The sequence below is a fragment of the Panthera uncia genome, chromosome B1 (assembly GCF_023721935.1).
Source record: "Panthera uncia isolate 11264 chromosome B1, Puncia_PCG_1.0, whole genome shotgun sequence".
NCBI classification, from domain to species: Eukaryota; Metazoa; Chordata; class Mammalia; order Carnivora; family Felidae; genus Panthera; species Panthera uncia.
The window spans coordinates 41526985-41542941 of NC_064811.1; the positions used below are offsets into that span (position 1 = coordinate 41526985).

Genomic DNA, 15957 nt, shown 5'->3' on the forward strand with positions numbered 1-15957 from the left:
CCTAGACAATGAGGTACATTTGGAAAGAAGCACCAAGAAGAAGCTTAATGGAAGAAATAAGATAGATTAGATAAATACCAATCAACAACGCTAGACAGTGACTTAAGTGCTGAAGTCAAGTGGATATGGCTTCTCATGGATTTATGTCATCACCTTAAAACTTGGTCTCAAATTGATTATGAAGATTTATTCAATCATTTATTCATCCTTTTATTCAGTTTACTAGAACCTCTTAAGAGTTCCAGGCATAGTTACTACCTTCAGGGAATTTACAATCTGGTAGGGGAGACAGACATGTAACCAATAATCACAGTGCAGCGTTTGGGTGTTTTAATAGAAGTTTTAAAAGAAAGGGAGGGTTTGTTGGGGAGGGAAGACAATGGGGAAGAAGCATTTTAGAGGTTCCAAGGTAGGAAGCAGCTACTTTCCTTCCTGGGAGCACAAAATCCCACCTTAAGTTGTTTAAGGTGGTTAAGAAGCAAATTGAGCTTTTACGTAAATCTAATTTCTATTTATTTTTAATAGGAGATACATGCACAGGATTGAAAACTCAGAGCACACACACTGATACAGGTAGTCGGACATCTCCCTCCTTCCTCCATCTTTATTCACTTCCCTAACTTCTCAGTGTGCCCCCACCCTGCAGCATCGCCCTGCAGAGGAAGACGATGTCATCAGTTCCTTCTACATTTTCCAGATATATTTAGTGCATCAAAAGCAAATATGAATATATATTTCACCATTTTTTGCAAAGAGGCATGCTACACCTCGCTTCTTTCATTGGAAAGATGTCACTGAGCCCACTGCTCATCAGTATATCAACAACTTCTTAGTTCTTCATTCTCTTTTAATAGCTGAATATTATTCCATCACAGGTGTCCCACGATTTACTGAACTGAGGGCGCAGTCATTTCACATCGCGACCACAAATTAGTGATTAGTGAATATAACATATCATTCTACATGTATGCAGATACATCTACGAAAGAAGTCCCACAGGTAGAATTATGGGGCCAATTTTGTGATGGCTTCCTAACACAATGAGAGCATTTCAAACATTCAATAATTAGAGTCTATACATCTGCAAATTAATCTCATCTGTGCTCAGGTTTGGCTTCACCCTCTCTTAGTTCAGCGGCCTCGATCCACGCATGGATCCTGCCTGTATCACTTCAACATATATCCCTTGAGTGCCAAGTGTTGTTCTAGGCACCGAGGACATCACAGTGAGTAATGAATAACACAGACAAATCTCCCTCCTCTCAGGGAACTCTCTAGCGGGGAGTTTTCTCTCCAGCTCTCTAGGGAAGGAATATACAAAACTACAACATAATTAAGTTTATTAGAAAGGGCTGAGGAGAAACACAGTAAAATAGGGAAGGGAAACAGGAGTGCTAAGATGAAAGAAAGACCTGATGGCATATGAGGAGCTTTGGGAGAAGTGGACACTGGACCAAGCAGCAACGTGGGTGCTGGGTTAGGCCAGAATCAGAACAAGCACAGACATAGCAAATGCAGCTGGGGATCGGCTGAAGGATATAAGGAACTGAAAGAGTAACAGCTTAGGGAGAGTGGAGCTGGGGCCGAGAATAGATACCCATTTCGTAAGAGAAACATAAGAACAGAAAAGATTCTGCCTCCTTTTATAAAATATCCCATGTGATCCAGGGACCCACGGACAAGGACTAGAAAGCCAAGTTATGATGAATTTCAGTTATCAATTTCTCGTTTGCATTGGCAGCAACTTTAATTGCTATGATTATAAACAGCCTTTTATAAAAATTATATTAGCAGTAAATTTTGATTATCAAGGATTATATCGTAGTTGCAGACTTGCTTTCTAAAGATCATTCCATTGCAGGCACATTATTTATTGCCAGGCACCCATCTGTTTTCATTTTACTACTAACTTCTTTATCCTCACACTCATTTCTCTGAGAAGTTCCAGGGGGTGGTGCAGGAGGTAGTGGTGGTTTGTTATTATCTTGATGGAAGTGTAGTATATACGACAGAAGCTGTAATTTATTTCAATTCCTCTTTTGCAAAGATATTAATCAGCACAGTTCTCTCAGTATCCCCAAAATTATAAAGAAACCACCATTTTTTTCTGTATTGCTTCAAACCTTTATTTCTTATAATTTTCTCACCACCTATCTCTTTACCGTATGCAATCTAACTCCTACTCTTACTATTTCACCAAACCTGCTCTCATGAACACTTTCTTCTTTATTCAGATCCTTCTAGAACTCATCACTGCCTTTGACATTTATGACCACACTCTCATACTTGGATGGTACTCAAAGCTCATATTCCATGACAACACTCAGTCACAGTCAAATAAGAGGAAAAGGCACCCGGTGAAAATAAAGACCAGGTTGTGGGGGAAATACAGATTTGAATGAATTTAGTTGTAGGTGCTCAGAAGCAGAGCTAAGTTACAATAAGGGCTCAGGAAGCATTTTTATTTTAGTTTAGTTTAGTTTAGTTTACTTTATTTTATTTTTAAATACATGAAATTTATTGTCAAATTGGTTTCCATACAACACACAGTGCTCATCCCAAAAGATGCCCTCTTCAATACCCAACCTTATGCATGTTGCTGTCCTCCCCTCCCTCCCACCCGCCATCAACCCTCAGTTTGTTCTCATTTTTTAAGAGTCTCTTATGCTTTGGCTCACTCCCATTCTAACCTCTCTCTCTCTTTTTTTTTTTCCCTTCCCTTCCCCCCATGGGTTCTTGTTAAGTTTCTCAGGATCCACTTAAGAGTGAAAACATGATATCTGTCTTTCTCTGTATGGCTTATTTCACTTAGCATAACACTCTCCAGTTCCATCCACGTTGCTACAAAGGGCCATATTTCATTCTTTCTCATTGCCACGTAGTACTCCATTGTGTATATAAACCACAATTTCTTTATCCATTCATCAGTTGATGGACATTTAGGCTCTTTCCATAATTTGGCTATTGTTGAGAGTGCTGCTATAAACATTGGGGTACAGGTGCCCCTATGCATCAGCACTCCTGTATCCCTTGGGTAAATTCCCAGCAGTGCTACTGCTGGGTCATAGGGTAGATCTATTTTTAATTTTTTGAGGAACCTCCACACTGTTTTCCAGAGTGGCTGCAACAGTTTGCATTCCCACCAACAGTGCAAGAGGGTTCCCATTTCTCCACATCCTCTCCAGTATCTATAGTCTCCTGATTTGTTCATTCTGGCCACTCTGACTGGCGTGAGGTGATACCTGAGTGTGGTTTTGATTTGTATTTCCCTGATGAGGAGCGACGTCGAGCATCTTTTCATGTGCCTGTTGGCCATCCGGATGTCTTCTTTAGAGAAGTGTCTATTCATGTTTTCTGCCCATTTCTTCACTGGATTATTTGTTTTTCGGGTGTGGAGTTTGGTGAGCTCTTTACAGATTTTGGATACTAGCTCTTTGTCCGATATGTCATTTGCAAATATCTTTTCCCATTCCATTGGTTGCCTTTTAGTTTTGTTGGTTGTTTCCTTTGCTGTGCAGAAGTTTTTTATCTTCATGAGGTCCCAATAGTTCATTTTTGATTCTAATTCCCTTGCCTTTGGGGATGTGTCAAGTAAGAAATTGCTACGGCTGAGGTCAGAGAGGTCTTTTCCTGTTTTCTCCTCTAGGGTTTTGATGGTTTCCTGTCTCACATTCAGGTCCTTTATCCATTTTGAGTTTATTTTTGTGAATGGTGTGAGAAAGTGGTCTAGTTTCAATCTTCTGCATGTTGCTGTCCAGTTCTCCCAGCACCATTTGTTAAAGAGACCGTCTTTTTTCCATTGGATGTTCTTTCCTGCTTTGTCAAAGATTAGTTGGCCATTCGTTTGTGGGTCTAGTTCTGGGGTTTCTATTCTATTCCATTGGTCTATGTGTCTGTTTTTGTGCCAATACCATGCTGTCTTGATGATTACAGCTTTGTAGTAGAGGCTAAAGTCTGGGAATGTGATGCCTCCTGCTTTGGTCTTCTTCAAAATTACTTTGGCTATTCGGGGCCTTTTGTGGTTCCATATGAATTTTAGGATTGCTTGTTCTAGCTTCAAGAAGAATGCTGGTGCAATTTTGATTGGGATTGCATTGAATGTGTAGATAGCTTTGGGTAGTATTGACATTTTGACAATATTTATTCTTCCAACCCATGAGCACGGAATGTTTTTCCATTTCTTTATATCTTCTTCAATTTCCTTCATAAGCTTTCTATAGTTTCCAGCATACAGATCTTTTACATCTTTGGATTTCTATACATTGATTTTGTATCCTGCGACTTTGCTGAATTCATGTATCAGTTCTAGCAGACTTTTGGTGGAGTCTATTGGATTTTCCATGTATAATATCATGTCATCTGCAAAAAGTGAAAGCTTAATTTCATCTTTGCCAATTTTGATGCCTTTGATTTCCTTTTGTTGTCTGATTGCTGATGCTAGAACTTCCAACACTATGTTAAACAACAGCGGTGAGAGTGGACATCCCTGTCGTGTTCCTGCTCTCAGGGAAAAAGCTCTCAGTTTTTCCCCACTGAGGATGATGTTAGCTGTGGGCTTTTCATAAAAGGCTTTTATGATCCTTAAGTATGTTCCTTCTATCCTGACTTTCTCGAGGGTTTTTGTTAAGAAAGGTTGCTGAATTTTGTCAAAGGCCTTTTCTGCATCGATTGACAGGATCATATGGTTCTTATCTTTTCTTTTATTAATGTGATGTATCACGTTGATTGATTTGCGAAAATTGAACCAGCCCTGCAACCCAGGAATGAATGCCGCTTGATCATGGTGAATAATTCTTTTTATATGCCGTTGAATTCGATTTGCTAGTATCTTATTGAGAATTTTTGCATCCATATTCATCAGGGATATTGGCCTGTAGTTCTCTTTTTTTACTGGGTCTCTGTCTGGTTTAGGAGTCAAAGTAATACTGGCTTCATAGAATGAGTCTGGAAGTTTTCCTTCCCTTTCTATTTCTTGGAATAGCTTGAGAAGGGTAGGTATTATCTCTGCTTTAAACATCTGGTAGAACTCCCCTGGGAAGCCATCTGGTGCTGGATTCTTATTTGTTGGGAGATTTTTGATAGCCGATTCAATTTCTTTGCTGGTTATGGGTCTGTTCAAGCTTTCTATTTCCTCCTGATTGAGTTTTGGAAGAGTGTGGGTGTTTAGCAATTTGTCCATTTCCTCCAGGTTGTCCAGTTTGTTGGCACATAGTTTTTCATAGTATTCCCTGATAATTGCTTGTATCTCTGAGGGATTGGTTGTAATAATTCCATTTTCATTCATGATTTTATCTATTTGGGTCATCTCCCTTTTCTTTTTGAGAAGCCTGGCTAGAGATTTATCAATTTTGTTTATTTTTTCAAAAAACCAACTCTTTGTTTCGTTGATCTGCTCTACAGTTTTTTTGGATTCTATATTGTTTATTTCTCCTCTAATCTTTATTATTTCTCTTCTTCTGCTGGGTTTAGGCAGTCTTTGCTGTTCTGCTTCTATTTCCTTTAGATGTGCTGTTAGATTTTGTATTTGGGATTTTTCTTGTTTCTTGAGATAGGCCTGGACTGCAATGTATTTTCCTCTCAGGACTGCCTTTGCTGCATCCCAGAGCGTTCGGATTGTTGTATTTTCATTTTCATTTGTTTCCATATATTTTTTTAATTTCTTCTCTAATTGCCTGGGTGACCCATTCATTCTTTAGTATGGTGTTCTTTAACCTCCATGCTTTTGGAGATTTTCCAGACTTTTTCCTGTGGTTGATTTCAAGCTTCATAGCATTGTGGTCTGAAAGTATGCATGGTATGATCTCAATTCTTGTATACTTATGAAGGGCTGTTTTGTGACCCAGAATGTGATCTATCTTGGAGAACGTTCCATGTGCACTCGAAAAGAAAGTATATTCTGTTGCTTTGGGATGCAGAGTTCTAAATATATCTGTCAAGTCCATCTGATCCAATGTATCACTCAGGCCCCTTGTTTCTTTATTGACCGTGTGTCTAGATGATCTATCCATTGCTGTGAGTGGGGTGTTAAAGTCCCCTGCAATTACCACATTCTTATCAATAAGGTTGCTTATGTTTGTAATTGTTTAATATATTTGGGGGCTCCTGTATTCGGCACATAGACATTTATAATTGTTAGTTCTTCTTGATGGATAGACCCTGTAATTATTATATAATGCCCTTCTTCATCTCTTGTTACAGCCTTTAATTTAAAGTCTAGTTTGTCTGATAGAAGTATGGCTACTCCAGCTCTCTTTTGACTTCCAGTAGCATGATAAATAGTTCTCCATCCCCTCACTTTCAGTCTGAAGGTGTCCTCAGGTCTAAAATGAGTCTCTTGTAGACAGCAAATAGATGGGTCTTGTTTTTTTATCCATTCTGATACCCTATGTCTTTTGGTTGGCGCATTTAGTCCATTTACATTCAGTGTTATTATAGAAAGATATGGGTTTAGAGTCATTGTGATGTCTGTATGTTTTATGCTTGTAGCGATGTCTCTGGTACTTTGTCTCACAGGATCCCCCTTAGGATCTCTTGTAGGCCTGGTTTAGTGGTGATGAATTCCTTCAGTTTTTGTTTGTTTGGGAAGACCTTTATGTCTCCTTCTATTCTAAATGACAGATTTGCTGGATAAAGGATTCTCAGCTGCATATTTTTTTCTGTTCATCACATTGAAGATTTCCTGCCATTCCTTTCTGGCCTGCCAAGTTTCAGTAGAGAGATCCATCACGAGTCTTATTGGTCTCCCTTTATATGTTAGAGCACGTTTATCTCTAGCTGCTTTCAGAATTTTCTCTTTATCCTTGTATTTTGCCAGTTTCACTATGATATGTCGTGCAGACAATCGATTCAAGTTACATCTGAAGGGAGTTCTCTGTGCCTCTTGGATTTCAATGCCTTTTTCCTTCCCCAGATCAGGGAAGTTCTCAGCTATTATTTCTTCAAGTACACATTCAGCACCTTTCCCTCTCTCTTCCTCCTGTGGAATACCAATTATGCGTAGATTATTTCTCTTTAGTGCATCACTTAGTTCTCTAACTTTCCCCTATACTCCTGGATTTTTTTATCTCTCTTTTTCTCAGCTTCCTCTTTTTCCATAATTTTATCTTCTAGTTCACCTATTCTCTCCTCTGCCTCTTCAATCCGAGCTGTGGTTGTCTCCATTTTATTTTGCAGCTCATTTATAGCATTTTTTAGCTCCTCCTGGCTGTTCCTTAGTCCCTTGATCTCTGTAGCAATAGATTCTCTGCTGTCCTCTATACTGTTTTCAAGCCCAGCGATTAATTTTACGACTATTATTCTAAATTCACTTTCTGCTATATTGTTTAAATCCTTTTTGATCAGTTCGTTAGCTGTCGTTATTTCCTGGAGATTCTTTTGAGGGGAATTCTTCGTTTCGTCATTTTGGATAGTCCCTGGAGTGGTGCAGAACTGCAGGGCACTCCCCCTGTGCTGTCTTGAATAACTTGGGTTGGTGGGCGGGGCCGCAGTCAGACCTGATGTCTGCCCCCAGCCCACCGCTGGGGCCACAGTCAGACTGGTGTGTACCTTCTCTTCCCCTCTCCTAAGAGCGGGATTCACTGTGGGGTGGCGTGGCCCGTCTGGGCTACTTGCACATTGCCAGGCTTGTGGTGCTGGGGATCTGGCATATTAGCTGGGGTGGATCGGCAAGGTGCACAGGGGCAGGAGGGGCAGGCTCAGCTCGCTTTTCCCTTGGAGATCCACTTCGGGAGGGGCCCTGTGGCACCGGGAGGGAGTCAGATCTGGAGGGTGGATCTGCAGAAGCACAGCGTTGGGTGTTTGCGCGGTGCAAGCAAGTTACCTGGCAGGAACTGGTTCCTTTTGGGATTTTGGCTGGGGGATGGGCGAGGGAGATGGCGCTGGTGAGCGCCTTTGTTCCCTGCCAAGCTGAGCTCTGTCGCTGTCTGGGGCTCAACAACTCTCCCTCCGGTTGTCCTCCAGCCCTCCCGCTCTCCGAGCAGAGCTGTTAACTTATAACCTTCCAGATGTTAAGTCCCGCTTGCTGTCTGAACACACTCCATCCGGCCCCTCTGCTTTTGCCAGCCAGACTCAGGGGCTCTGCTTTGCCAGTGGGCTGCCCCTCTGCCCCGGCTCCATCCCGCCAGTCCATGTAGCGTGCACCGCCTCTCCGCCATTCCTACCCTCTTCCGTGGGCTTCTCGTCTATGCTTGGCTCCAGAGAATCTGTTCTGCTAGTCTTCTGGTGGTTTTCTGGGTTATTTAGGCAGGTGTGGGTGGAATCTAAGTGATCAGCAGAACACAGTGAGCCCAGCATCCTCCTACACCGCCATCTTCCTCTGGAACCATTTTTATTTTAAAGCCAAGAGCCTTAGTTGGTTAAGCGTCCAACTTTGGCTGAGGTCATGATCTCATGGTTCATGAGTTAGAGACCTGTGTCGCGCTCTCTGCTGTAAGTACAAAGCCTGCTTTGAATCCTCTGTCCCCCTCTCTCTCTGCCCCTCCCTGGTTCTCTTTCTCTCTCAAAAATAAATAAATGTTTTTTTAAAAACGCTTTAAAACCAAGAGGCTTGGAAGTCATTTAGGCCAACACCATCATTTTATAGATGAAATAATGAGGTCCAAAAAAATACATCAGTCAGGATGCCTTTGGTTGCAAGTTACAGAAAACAGAGACTCAATTTGGCATAAACAATAAGGAAGTACACTCTCCTACATAATATGAAGTCCAGACACGGCATCCCATCCCTGCTTTTCTCGGCAACATTGGGGTCACGCCACCTTCCACGTGTTAGCGTCAACTTCAGGTTGTCAGCAGAATGCCTCGACAGTTTCAGGACTTACATCAGAGTCCTAGGAGTTGGGGGAGGAGTGGGAGGAGGAGGGGAAAGCATGTCTCTTTCTTGAGTCTCTTATCAGAAGCAAAGAAACCTGACCGAGAAGCCCTAAGAAGACTTTCTCTCTTGCCACCTCCCCATTTCTCAGCAAGGGAAATGGGGTTCTAAGACTGGTTTGGTCTAAGCCTTGGACTAAGCTTGAGATAGAATGAGTGCCGAGGAGTCAAGGGTAAATAAATTGTCCGTAATCACAACATAACTTTCAGATCTAAGAGATTCTTACGTTTGTCCTATGACACTTGTCAGAAATTTGATTTCTTCCTGCTCATTAATGATGTATTCGCCTCTTCTCTTTCCTCGCAAACTTCTCTGGGCTGCTCACTTGATCTTTTTGTAGTTATTTTAGGCTTCTGTGGAGGCAGCACAGGGTAATGGCAAGCACTGACTTCAGAGCTGGACTTCTGGGGTTCCAATATGGTCCCCACCACTTCTAACTGCGTGTGTCACCCTAGGATGTTCCTAATCTGTAAAAGGGGATGGTAGTAGAACCCACCTCCAGAGAGGCTGTGAGAATTAGACAGTCGCTACATATAAAGGGATCAGAACAATGCCTGTTACCCAGGAAGTCCCATATAAGTGTGTGCTATTAATATTCAACGGCATCTACTACTTCTGCTAGCCTATAGCCCTTTCCCCTTCTTTCGATAAATGTTTCCATTTTCCTTTGAAGAACGACCCTTCCACCGTGCCACATACAATGTTGGCATAATTCTCAGCCAGTGTGAACTGCTCCCAGTCCCGCACTGAGCAAGGGGTGGGCACAAGGTCCAAGGGAGGTCAATCTCACCTTTTCCCTTGGAATCTGAATCTTAAACAGAATGACTCATGACAAAACAGTTAAAGGTCAGTCTCTCTGATGTCAAGGCACTGAAGAGGCTTTTTCCAAGTTCTAGACCCCCTGCAACTCCTTTTCTGCTCAAATTAGCCAAAATGGATTATATTCTTAGTGTAACTGCTATGTTGAATGAATAGGACTCTCCAAATTAAATCATCAAGTAACTTGATTTTTGTTTCTGTCACTTTAAATCTACTCATGAGCCTAGCTCCTCTCTGGCCCCTGCATAGGCAGCCCAGATGTCAAGACTGTGGCTCTGAAGCCAAACATTCTGGGCTCAAAATTCTAGCTCCACCTCCTGTTAATGATGTTACTCAAGGTCTCTTTGCCTCTGTTTCCTTACCTGTAAAATGGGGAAATAACAACACCGACCTCACTAGGTTATTATAAAAGCTAAATGACTTCCCAAAATACCCAGAAGTGCACTTGGCGTATGGTAAGTCCTGGAAAATATTAATGCTGATGGCACTGGTGGTCCGCTGACACTGTCTGCCTTCCTCACAGCCACATCAGGCCCTGACCGTTGTCGTTCCTGAACCTATGCTCACGTTAGCCCTTCTCTTTCTCTAAATTCTTCAAGACATAATTAAGTCAAACTAAACCACTTCCACAAGGTCCACATGGATCTACAAAGACCGTGTGGAACCAATACTTGGTAGTATTTACAATCTGTAACAGACACCTGAGTCTTGAGTTCACATAATTTCTATTGTTTTTTTTTTTTTAATTGAACCTGTGTGTAAAAATGACTACCCCAACGGGGCGCCTGGGTGGCTCAGTTGGTTGAGCGTCCGACTTCAGCTCAGGTCACGATCTCACGGTCCGCGAGTTTGAGCCCCGCGTCAGGCTCTGGGCTGATGGCTCAGAGTCTGGAGCCTGCTTCCGATTCTGTGTCTCCCTCTCTCTCTGCCCCTCCCCCGTTCATGCTGTCTCTCTCTATCTCAAAAATAAATAAACGTTAAAAAAAAAAATTAAAAAAAAAAATGACTACCCCAACAAGGAACGTATCCCCTAAAGGCAAGGATGATATTTTATGTTATTTTATGTTATTCCTATTACTTACTTCAGACAAGGCTCATAGTAAGTTCTTAATGAGCAACTTTTGAATAGGCCCTATGACCAGCTAAAAATATTTCCAATCACAATTTCTTCTGGATTTATATAGCTGCAAGCCCACAGGCTTACGTGTTAGTATACGCACTGCCAAAGCAGGCATGTGGCCTATGTTTTTTAAGTATACAAAAAGGAAGGGTATAGAACTTTCTGTTTTTTCCCACACTGGCCTATACACACCAGGCATCCAATAAATGTTATTAATTATCTAAAAAAAAAAAAAAAAAAAGCTGAAAACTTCAGGAGCTGAAAATTAATTCCAGATATGATAGGAAATTCCAAATGTATCTGTTACTGTTAAGATTTCAAACAATAATGCACAAGATCCTCTTTTTTAAAAATATTAAAAACAGAGAAATAAGGGAAACAGATTCGCAGACACTTTTTCACCTTCTAGTACCTTTTTTTTTTCTCATAGGAATTATTGAAGGTCAAAGTAGAGGAGGTAAAACTACTGTTATCCTTTGATTGTCATGTTTCTAGAGAAATGTTTTTTTTTGTTTTTGAAACGCTGCATAACATAAAGTACACCATCTTCTGTTACTGATTTCTCTCAGCATGTGAAAAACATACACAGGAGTAGAAACTTCTGTCATTGATGTCCGAGAGCATATTGTTGACATGCGTAAACATGGCGCCGTTTCACAGCTTTGTGGGCTATTATCGAGTCCTGTGAAAAAGTCCACTGGGAAAAAGAAATTGAGTAAGGCTGGACTCATTTCCAAGTGAAACTGCCTGTGGAATGGAGATGTACAAATTGATTCACTTAACCTATCCTCAGAACAAACTTCAGTTATATCCAAATGACACCTCTGTAAATGATACCTCCATAGTTTTTGCCTTAGTGTTGTTTAATGGATATGGTTATTTCAAGGTTAGAGGAAAAAATGCTTTTTTCTCAAGGCTATCCGCTATGAGTTTTTCAACCAGTCCAATTCTTCATTGTTTCCTTCCTACAAAAACAGTTGGTCTCAGCGAAAAAGAAAGGGGAAGAGAGAGAAGGATGAGGGAAAACAAACAAACAAACAAACAAACAAACAACAATCCCTGTTTATCTTACTTGGGTTGTGCAAGACAGCCTGGCGCAACCATACTCTGACTCTTGTCTTCATTCTGGAGTGCCGTAAGCTCTACCATGTTAACCATCACATCGTTGGTGTGGCCCGGGAGCTGGGGAAGCACTGAAATGATCTTCTCTACCAAGTTGTCTCCATGATGTCCAGTTGCTCCTGTTTAAGCAGACAACAAAATATAAACTCACAAAAATATAAACTCACAAAATGGAGAACATAAACTCACAAAACTCAAAAAAAGCTGTATTAATGCTCTATAATGGCCCTTCCATCAAGAATAACACACACACACACACACACACGCACACATATACATACATACATACATATATATGCTTTCTGTCACATAAATCACAAGCCTAGCATTTTGCCCTCCATAAGACTAATCAAGCTCACAATTACCTAGTCAACCCATGCCTTGTGTTTTGGACTTAAGGCTCCATGAGGGCAGGCACTGTGTCTTCTCTGGCTACTACTATATTCCTAGCAGCTAGCACAGTGCCGATATACAGTAGGTATCAATAGGTATTTAATATATAAATAAATAATCAGCATATATTCAGCCAAGAAAATAGTGTCATTGGATGATACTATTGTAAGATTTTAGAGCCAAACTTTATGTTACTGATGAAAACTTCACAACGCAGAGGGCTTAGAGACCTGACCAAGAATAGCAACTCTCCCCTCTGCTAGAACCTTATCTTCATAATGGCAACTCTTTATCTAGTTCACCCTGTACCCAGCATGTCTAGCAGGCAACTTGGCAGCTAGCAGGCTCTCGCTAAATATTTCTTAGATCACGGGAAAACTAAATGAATGAATGATAACAGTTTGTAATGATACAAGCATTTGTAAAGTGCTTTCTGCGTACAACACACGGTTCTAGGTACTTCAACTTCACATCCATTAACTCTCAATAACAAATAACTGAGGACCTCAAATTGAAATTCAAGACTAATGAGACAGTGTAATATTTTTTCCATGAAACCAAGTTATCTTTCCAAAAGCCATCATTCGTTGGGTGACCTCCTTCCAACAACGGGTAGGACTTGGCAAGTCTTGTTTTGATCCCACCCGTTCTAAATCAGTCAACTTCTTGTTTCCTAATGTCTCTCTGTCTCTACCTCTATCTGTTCTTCTTCCCACATCACATTAATTGGACAGAACTAGGTAGAAAACAACAAATCAAGAATCCAAGGAATCCTCGTCACCATTACCACCATCTTCATCACAATAGCTAATATTTACTGAGAGCCTGTGATGAACCAGGTATTAGGTTTCATACCGTACGTTTATTATCCACTTAATTCTTACAATAACTCTAATAGATGGGTATTATGCTCATGTACAGAGTAGAAGATTTAGCTTAAGTAACTTGCTCAGGAATATGTAACTTGCAAGATACAGAGCAAGAATTCAAACTCAAGAGGCAGAAACCACCAAAACCACACTATTAACAACAAAAACAACAACAAAAACAGGTCCATAAAAATGACTTAAGACAGAGCCAACATGAGTGCTTCTAAGGTGACTTCTAATGGTAAAGAAGAAAGAGTTCTTGTACCATCTGTAGAATATTCATTTATTAGGCTTAGAAGGAACCATATCTTATTTATGCTATCTAGGTTTATGGTTGTCCCCTTAGCACTCAGACTTACAAGCTGCTCACTTAATTCTTGCTGAGGGCCGCCTGGGTGACTCAGTCGGTTAAGCGTCCGACTTTGGCTCAGGTCATGATCTCACAGTTCATGGGTTCAAGCCCCACATCGGGTTCTGTGCTGACAACTCAGAGCCTGGAGCCTGCTTCAGATTCAGGGTCCCCCTCTCTGTCTGCCCCTCCCACACTCACACTCTGTCTCTCTCTAAAAAAAAATGAATAAACATTAAAAAAAATTTTTTTTAATAATAAATTCTTGCTGAATGAATGCCTAGTGAGTATAAATGTCCTGAGATCCAAATGGGGGTCAGAGGTCCTTAAGTGAATTATATCTTTAAGTCTGGAATGGAGATACTAGGATTACCTCATAGCATCATGAATTTCTCTCTCCACTAGTTCCCTCATCACTCACTAAAAATTTTTGAAAATATCCACTCATCATTAAAATAGTATTTCTTTGAACTTGGTGCCCCAAATCTGAACCCTGCACCAAGCTATTCTTATTTTTCAACTGCTATTTGTTGACACATGGCACGCACAAGTGGTATACATATGCTGACATTCTTCCCCAATTTCTTAAGCCTCTACAGTCTGGCTGCTTCTCACTCCTCCCCTATGCCAAACTCAGGGGTCTTTGTTAAGTTTTACATTAAACCCTCTGCAAATTGTTAACTAATCCATCCCTCTTGAAACTCTCCAAATATGAGAAGTCACAATACAACATACTTATTTTTCCTCAAGTTTTAAACCTGATAGTTATTTCTACAGAGCCAAAGTATCATTCATACGCTTAAAATTATTATGTCTTAACATCTTAAACATTCAAAGGAGGGAGGGATGCCTGGGTGGCTCAATGGGTTAAGCATCTGACTCTTGATTTTGGCTCAGGGCATGATCTCATGGTTTGGTTTGTGAGATCAGGTCCCAAATTGGGCCTGGGATGATAACACCTAGACTGCTTGGGATTCTCTCTCTCCCTTTCTCTCTGCCTCTTCCCCACTTGTATGCGCTCTCTCTCTCTCTCTCTCTCTCTCAAAATAAATAGATAAAACATTTAAAAATAAGAAAAAGTAAAGGAATAGAATAGAATTTTTTTTTACAATTATGGTATATATACTGAAGCAGTTCTCAAATTATGATTTTTATTTTCTTCTAATTATAGCCTCTAAACTTCCCATGGTGAATATACATTCCTATTGTAAAAAGAATAAAAAATATGTTGTTACACACACACACACAAACACACACACACACGCACACACGCACACCCCAACATTTTAACAAGGGTTATCTTTGGATAGTAGGATATTTTGGTTGATATAAACTCTACCTAAACATCATTTTTTCCTAATATTTTCTAGAAGGAGCACATGAGACTTACCTAACCGGAAAAATAATTTACATTCTATCAGTTACTGTTTCTACTATTATATCAGAGAATTAATAAAATGTTAAACTTACACAGACATAATCACTCAGCTTCTTAGATTTAGTCAAAAGGATATGTATATCTAGCATACTTGATAATGACAGATAAAGCAGGTATGGGCTTTCAAGCAATTGTCCTGCTCTTCTGAATACAATTTCTTCCATCTCTGGCTTCAGTTCTCTGGTTCAAGATTCATTTTTTACATTTAACTAGTGCTACTTATATGACCCAAAAAAGACTAAGAATTCAGGGCCTCTCAATGTCACAATAACTTCAGATTCTTCTTTTATGAAATGAATAAAATGGAAAGACTTGTATCACAGTTAAATTTTCAGAGAACTTAATTTTTCCTTTATTACAGAAATTTAAAAATATGAATTGAAAAGCTGAAGAATGGAAATCAACCAGAACCCAGTTATTTTGGCCAACGGCAATGTGGTCTAGTATAGCCACAGAGTGTTTTATTTCCCAATGCCATCTTTTCCAGGGTGTGTGTAGGAAAAAGAAATTGGAGGCATGGGTTCTAGTGGTCCCACAGTCCACTAGTTCCCTGTGTAATCTGAGGCAACTTCCATAAATGTGGTACTATCTTACCAAGCTATAAACTCAGAGTTGGTCCAACTGACACCTAAATATCTTCAAACCTCAAGACTTGAAATCCTATGTTAAGTCAATTGCTTCAAGGGCTAAACTCGTTTAGATAACAGCACCAGAAAAATACCAATCCTGCATTATTCTGTGGATCATATGTGAATGTATATGCTAGTATCATTATCATAAGGCAGGTAACATCTTCACTCGCCTCTACTCAAACAGAATAAAGTGAGAAGCAAGAATTTAGACGTCCTTATTAACACTGTATGTTAATGATACTGGAATTAAAATAAAATATACATACGCATACATATACATATACACATACACATACATATACGAGCCCTCACAAGAGCTTAGTCACACTGTACTGAGGCTAAAAAG

General features: G+C 40.3%; 1 protein-coding gene across 1 annotated transcript in view; it reads right to left on the reverse strand.

Annotated features, from left to right (window-relative positions):
- Positions 1–15957, reverse strand: part of SCFD2 (sec1 family domain containing 2) — a 333259-nt gene that overhangs the window by 307166 nt on the left and 10136 nt on the right. Inside the window, exon 2 of the mRNA XM_049632033.1 lies at positions 11881–12049. Within this exon, the coding sequence (XP_049487990.1) occupies positions 11881–12049 (169 nt within the window). The remainder of the gene's footprint in view (positions 1–11880; positions 12050–15957) is intronic.